General features: G+C 46.8%; 1 protein-coding gene and 1 long non-coding RNA gene across 5 annotated transcripts; one reads left to right on the plus strand and one right to left on the minus strand.

The window, feature by feature from the left end:
* Positions 1 to 2383: 2383 nt before the first annotated feature.
* On the minus strand, positions 2384 to 7316 carry LOC123055062 (uncharacterized). 4 transcript variants are annotated; one of them, XR_006426500.1, is made up of 5 exons: positions 6909 to 7316; positions 6032 to 6291; positions 5659 to 5720; positions 3973 to 5556; positions 2384 to 3885 (listed from the first exon to the last, which is right to left on the minus strand). It is a non-coding gene; the product is annotated as an uncharacterized lncRNA (long non-coding RNA). The 4 variants fall into 4 exon arrangements; XR_006426498.1 differs by having other exon boundaries at positions 2385 to 3885; positions 6912 to 7315; XR_006426499.1 differs by lacking the exon at positions 5659 to 5720 and having other exon boundaries at positions 2385 to 3885; positions 6909 to 7315.
* LOC123055061 (flavanone 3-dioxygenase 3) lies at positions 3994 to 6841 on the plus strand. The gene is made up of 3 exons (XM_044478971.1): positions 3994 to 4261; positions 5488 to 5768; positions 5822 to 6841. Exons 1-3 carry the CDS (start codon positions 4094 to 4096, stop codon positions 6399 to 6401), a joined length of 1029 nt encoding a protein of 342 aa, XP_044334906.1. The 5' UTR covers positions 3994 to 4093; the 3' UTR covers positions 6402 to 6841.
* Positions 7317 to 7516: the final 200 nt, after the last annotated feature.

Consider the following 7516-nt stretch of genomic DNA (forward strand, 5'->3'; position numbering starts at 1 on the left):
GTGTTCGGGCAGCGAGCGGCGGCCTCCTCCTCTCGATCCCGATCCAATCGGGGGAGAGGTGGGAAATATTTTCGGGGGAGTGTGGGGTGTCGGTGGCGTTGACCAGTGGAGTGGGGGGGGGGATTATGGAGAAGGAGTGGGGCGCCGGTTGGGCCGGCCTGGCTAGCCAAGTGGCCAGCTGGGCCGAGGCCCAGTCGGCCAGGGGGCCTTTTCTCAGTTTTATTTTTTTGTTTTCTGTTTTGTATTTTCTTTTTCTTTTATTTATTTTCTTTTCTGTTTATTTCAATTTAAAATATTTACGCATTTTCTAAACATGTGTTTTCTTCTCCATAATTAACTATGTAATATTTGGCACAAACCGAACATTTTTGTTTTAATGTTTGAAAACTTTTATCGTTCGACTTAAACTTCAAATTTAAATTTGAATTGGTTTTGAACTACGCGAGATTAACAATAGTAACCGGGGTGACGTGGCATCGTTAACGTGGGATTACTGTAGTCTAATTATCCGGACGTCACAATGGTAGGGTAGATGTCGGTCGGCACCGCTGTCCGTTGAGGGCGTATATCGTGATCCTTTGGATTGGGCGGTGGCGGTGCCTCGAATGTCGTGTCCATCTTGAAGGCACCACTTTGGAGCCCATTTCTTGTCGCGTTTTGGCATCCTCTCTTCGCGATGGCTTGTTCACGATTGAGGGCTCCATTGAATCCATAGTGATGCTTATTATCGAATGACATTTGCTTGGAGTTGTATCGGGTGGTGTTGCCATTTTTCAACTTCTATGGTTCCAACCTTGGGTGTGTGTGTGTGTGCTTGTGTGTGTTCTGGTGGGTATGTTTGTATCGGGTCATATGATGATCGATGCATTATCTATAAAGCAAATTGAAAGTCTTTTCGATGGATCTGTCTAACCTTGGTCAATGTTGTCGCCGCAGTGCTCTGTCCTTCAGCTTGGCCAACGGCATCCAAAGCTAAAAAAGGACACCGATCTGAACAAGTAATCAGCAGGTTGGCTTGGATCACTTTCTCGATAGCATCCTTGTTGCGGATAAAGCCAAAGTGCCTAGGATTGAACCGCGATAAGACGCCACACTATACATTGTTGCGTTCCTACTGGGGAGGATACTATGGTAGTCGGATCGACGCAAGAGGAAGGGTTCCACGTACACCACAGTCCTTGACGGGCACAGCTCCCTTGGATGGATGGCAGTTGAAGAGGATGTGGTCAACATTTTACTCAAGGCCACATAGGACACATTTGCCATCGCTAGGGCCCTGCCTAACCAGGATATTGGCCGCCACTGGGAGTCGATTTCTCCAAGCTTGACAGTTCGCTGGGAGAGGTTGGCAGTTCGAACATTTTTTCTGACAATTTTAGTTGTTGGGGGTGGGGAGGGGGGGCAGAAAATGTCATGTCGGTCTGAAGAAACTGCCACCTCACACACAACTAAAAATTTCATCAAAACATTCGCAAATGCCACCCCCTCGCAGCGAACAGTCGCCAGATAAGAGGGTCCTAAATTTAAGAGGAATCGGCGCTTTCCAGAATTGTTTAACATGTGTAATAGTAAGACCGGGCGATGGTTTGGCATACATCGACTTGATAGAGAACTTGCCCGAGGGCTCTAGGATCCACAATATCTTGTTGGCGGGGTCATTGAAAACCACCGAGTTCAATTCTCTGCTGAGCTCGACAAAGCTGCAGACGTTCATCAGGGTGCAAGTTGTGCTTGGAGTGGATGTGAAGGTCATATGGAATTGGTTCAACTCTCTTTACTTACTACTACTTAATAAGAGAGTAAGCTATGTCTCTAGTCCTTTCCTTGGGACTAGGAAAAAACAAGATGCCCTAGACCAAAATCAAACATGGGTTCTATCCTTACACCGGCTCCAAAAACATTATGGGATATAAATTGGTATACTAGATTCAGAAGAAAGCGGATGGTTTTATTGAAGAAGAAATCAGTATCCAAATTGGAAGAAAAAATGCTCTACAACCTACACATTACACCACAAGGAAACTGCCACTTGAGGGTATATGTATGCATCCACTTCATCGGATGATCCAACGCAAAAAGTATGCAATTTCTATTCTCTAGCACCTGTCATATATAAAAGGTATCTAGCTCGTCCCTCTAGCGCTCATAAAAGAAAAACTTGTCCAAGAAGGCAGCAGGCAACAACCATCTCTCTGGAACCAGTTGCAAGGCACCAACCCCAATTTGACCGCCGCTACGAAAGCAAAGCATGATTCAACCTTGCGTGGATCGTGGAGACACACACACCTCTACTGCTCACACGCTCACTTGTATATGTATCGGAGCCACACACACATTTTTTGCTTGCATGTTAGATAGTGCTTGTAGATAAAAATCACCGAGGGCACCAATTGGGGGAACTAGAATTAAGATGCAACTATGTTCTTGATAAAAACAACCGAATTGAAATACAAGGCAAACCAAAATTAAGATACGAGAGGATCGCGACGAGACTAAGCACCAACACCAACACCAACAGATACAAACTACTGCACATGGCCCAAATTTTCATAAACGGCCAAAGTTTTCGTGCCAAGACAAGTGGACAACCCCCGGTGTGGCGTCCTTTCCTGGCACCGTCGCAGAGGATGCGGATAGAGTGAGAGGCAACGAAACACTTTCGTCGCAGAGGACGCGGATGGAGCGAGAGGCAACACAGCACTTGCAGCTCATCTTCACCAGGTAAAAAAAGAAGCAGGAGAGGAAGTTCCTCAATGCTCACATGTACCTGCTACACGCCGAGAGTAGTGGTAGGGATGATGGCTCTTATCCAAAACCAAGCAAAGACGCGGCTCATCCGCGTCCACCCTCTCTGGCCAAGCTATCTGCTATCACAAAAGTATATAACATGGCAGCCTACGAGAACCACCAAAAATAGCCCTTTTCGCCGACTGCAACTGCACCAATTAACTAAGCCAAGCTTCCATTCAGATCAGCAGCAGCAGCACTCCACAGTCTCCATGAGCCCCTCCTGGTCAGGCTGCACCCGAACCACCAGCAGCGAAGACCACTTGCCATACAACATCATCGCCGCTGCACCTAAGAAAATCCCAGCTGCGCCGCACGCGTAAGCGGGGTGAAAATTGCGTGACAGGACATGAGAGGCGTCGCCCTGTGGGAACCGACAAAACTGAACTTTTTTGGGGACCATCCAAAGGGTTTTAACGAGTAGCCCCAGGCTGCGTCTGGGATTCCAGCCTTCATGATCACCCACTGGATAGGACAGCAGCGAAAAAATGGGCAGAAACAAGTTGCATCAGTAAGATATTTTTATTATTGCTGTGTCTCCTAAACAAACACCAGTTGCATAACAGGAACAAAGGAAAGAAGTAGGCGGCATGGAACGTAGGATTAAGATACTCCCAATTTGCTGACACTGCAGGGATAGCCGAAGTTTCCAATGAGGGAATCCATCCAGCCTCTCCATGAAGCAACACCCTGGACAGCACCAGAAACATTGGCAGAAACAACTTGTGTCCGAGAGATACCTTCATTATTGTGCCCTAAACAAAAACCAGTTGCATACCAGGAGCAAGAAATATATAGGCCAAGACACAACTTCATAATTGTGTCCTAAACAACAGCCAGTTGCATACCAGGACGATGGAGCATGTGTGACGAAAGAGCGAATGAGTGGCCCAGAGCGCGGTATTAAGATATTCCCAATTTGCTATGCGGCGGCACACGGGCGACATGAATGAATATTCACATTTTGTCGGGCTCTTCCTGTTCCCGACGTAGGCCCCGCGTAGGAGCTTCCCATAGACAGATAATTATATATATATTGCCAAGTGCATGCACGCATGGACATGAATGGCTTGACCACTTATTTGGAATGAGCAGGCACTGTCCAAGTGAGAAGGATCAGACCATGTAAGATACCAATACCGCTATATCTGAAGAGCGATGCAAAAGAGTGGTTTTCTGCGTTACCTGGAATGAAGCTGCCTATAAGTAGATGCTGCACCACAGAGGAACACTTCATCCTGTTTCTATTCTGAGTAAAGTGAGATACTGCAATTGGACTCTGGTGCTTGTACAGTACTAAGTCAACATGTCTGATGACTCAAGGACTGTCCCTCAGGAGCAGCTCCCGTCTGATGACCTCCACCCGCCGCCAATGCCAGTGATCAACCTGGGTCATCTCAACCTTGATCCAGCGATACGAGCTTGCGTGGTTGAAGATATCACCAAAGCATGCCGTGATCTAGGATACTTCCAGGTATACTCCTTGATAACCTTGCCACGCCTTCGTGTCTTTTTCTTTTCTGCCTTTGCCTTGGCATGTATCTTTTCCAAACTGCAATGGATAACGTTGCCACTTGTGTCCACAATGCTGACCACAGAAGACGACCATACAGGCAGATAAACAAGGAAACCAAACTAAATTTGTAGTTGAAGAACCACTGCAAAAGAGTGACTACAGGAAAATTAGGAGCTATGACGACCTTCGAAATCCCGCGGCTAGCTGTGATAGCATTGTATGTTAGTACTAGTACACGCACCGTAGCTTAGGAGCAAACTGACTATGCTCAGCTAAATAGTTTGATGAGCTCCATCCTCCTTTTGGCCCCCAAAATGAAGAGTATGAGCTGTGTAAACAGTCTATATAAAGTATGCTAGAACACATCACGTGACTGTATGAGGCAACAGGGAGTGGCAAAAACTGTACGATACGCAGAGGACCAGCTACATTTTGTCACTTGGTTAAATGGAAACTGACAAATAACATGAAGCTAATAAGTTCAGTCCCCATTTCGTCCTTCAGTTATCACCGCAATGACATCAGTACTACATTGAAGGTCATTTTAGCACTTGACGGTTGTAGATAATCCCTTCTCCTGTTACATTCTTAATCTTTTTTTATGATGTAACATTTCAGTATTGAGTGCACTTGTGAAGTTTTGATCTGTAATTTAGTCTTCATAAAATTTAGAAAAGATATTCTGAAGTATCTACACAACATGTATGTTCAAGCATCTCAGTTTCCTTCATTCTTTGTAGTTGTAAATCTGTAACAGGGCCTAAGCCTACTCGATATAAATGTCTGGCTTTAGAGCAACAGGGAGCCAGGGTCGGCTTAAATGGCTGGTTTTAACAACATTATGCTATGGGTACTTGTGGACATAGCAAGGCAGCAAACAGTATTACTAAGGCGTGTTCTCTGACAGGGTGACCTCTCAGTACGAGAAATTACAAATCATTTATACAGGGGGTGCCTTCTGTGCATATAAAATGTTTCCAGCTTCAACTCTAAAATATAAGCAATATCAAGGTTCTCAAGGACCACTACTAAAATTGTAAAACATTAGAGGAGAACTTAAGGCTATGTAGCTACGCTAGAGTTAAGGTATGGCCTTTCATGAACCCTGCTTGGGCACTCTGTCTCTACTAACAAGCAGGTGCAAGGGAACAAAGAAAGCTTACTTGCCTATCTCCATTTTGCAGATTATAAACCATGGGATCAGTCAATCTGTCATGGATGGAGCTGTTGACGCAGCTTCAGATTTCTTCAAACTGCCAAGTGAGACAAAGGAAGAGTTTGCATCAGACGACCTCCGACGGCCTGTTAGATATGACACCAGCTCAAAGGACGGCATTAGTATGTCACGGGCATACCTAAAGCATTATGCCCATCCCCTGAGTGAATGGGTACAATATTGGCCGGAAAAACCCCCAATCTACAGGCAAAATACTTTCTATAAATCTTCTTGCAATCCTGAACTACAGCACTAATTGTGTAATGTCTGACATAACTCTTTTGTTCATGTATTAAAAACAGGGAGTATATGGGAAATTTTGCTACTGAAGTAAGGAGGGTGGCCTTGCAACTAATGGAAGCCATACTAGAAGGCCTAGGATTGGGCAAGGATTACCAGCATGAGAAATTTGAGCAAGGACTGCAGCTAATGTCAGTGAATTGCTACCCGAAAGAATCAGAAGGTGATACAGCGATAGGGCTGGCGCCGCATTCCGACTATGGATTCCTTACCATCTTGTTCACAAGTTGTCGAGGCCTGGAGGTCGTCGACCGCAACAGCAACAGCTGGAAAGTGGTCCAGCCACTCCCACATGCATTGCATGTCCACGTAGGAGACCACATGGAAGTCCTGAGCAATGGCAAAATCAAGACTGTTGTGCACCGAGCTGTTCTGAATCCTGAAGAGGCAAGGATCTCCATGGCTAGCATTAATGGTTTCGCAATGCATGAGAAGGTCTCCAGCGCCAGAGAGCTCGTGAATGAGCAGAATCCTGAAAAGTACACCGCGAGCAGTTTTAATGACTTCCTCGACTATCTCACAAGCAATCTGGACAACAAGCACCGGAACTTTCTTGAGAGCCTTAGGATGCAAGGGGCGTAGTAGGGTATAATCTCCACCCGAAGCACAAAATGATACCTGCGACAGTTTGTCTCTATGCCTACAACCGTTCATCTCTCTATATTACTTTTGATCTGAAAGTACTGAAGTTGTTGTGTGTTGTCATGCTGTTTTGGACAAATTATCTGTAATATTACTTTCGATCTGAAGGCACTGAAGTTGTTGTGTGTGCCATGCTGTTTTCCCCTTTCACCCCCACTACATTATTACGAGTTTGTATTAGGTAAGGGGAAATCCATGATGTAAACTTTATCTAGTAAGATAAGATACTGTATGCTGTTAGTTAGCCATTTGACTTCAATTTTCCACGGTGCGCATGAATGAACTACAGTATTTCTCACTTCTAATGCTGCGACACTTTATCAGCAAGGTTGGACATATAATGCGCAATCTAATCGGTAAGAGCAAGGTCGGATTGCGGGGTTCCTTCGTGGATGGATAGTCTGGAAATAAAATCGAAATGGAGGACGGGGATGGGGAGGAAACTACTACCAGACAGAAACCCAAGGGAGGGGCTGCGCGGAGAGGCGTGGTTCCGGTCCCGCGGGCCGCCGGCAACGAGGAGGCGCGGCGTAGCAGCCGGGGCGAAGTCACCGGCCGCCACGCGCCACGCCGCGGCAGCAGGTCCCGAAGCGGAGCACGAGCGCACCGGTGGGCGTGGTCGGTTGCCCTCCGGCCCGTCTCCGGGGATCTCGCCTTGCGCATCGTGAGCCTGCCTTCGGGCACGGAAGGGCGGCGGGCGGCGGGCGAGCAGTGGGACGGCCCACGGGCACGGGAGGGAGGGTGCGCAGGTGGGTCCAGGCCCGGCGGTCCAGTCAACGTTGTGCACGCCTCGCCTGTCAGAGTCGTCCTACGCTCAAGTCAAAGTGTGGCCAGAGTAAAAGAAGTTGGAAAATGCTTGGAGAAAATAATCGGCCAGAAATACACCTTCCTTTGAAAGCCTTTTAGTGCTGCAGATTGCTCGCAAATGCGTGGACCGTGGCGTTCGAATCATTTTTACCATCCAAAACATACATCTGCGGATGAGTACGAGTGTCCGAATTCTCGCAAACCGGCACTAGACCTGAAGAGGTTTGTGAGCGTTTGGAGTTGTACCA

Source organism: Triticum aestivum, chromosome 2D, assembly GCF_018294505.1.
Source record: "Triticum aestivum cultivar Chinese Spring chromosome 2D, IWGSC CS RefSeq v2.1, whole genome shotgun sequence".
NCBI lineage: Eukaryota > Viridiplantae > Streptophyta > Magnoliopsida > Poales > Poaceae > Triticum > Triticum aestivum.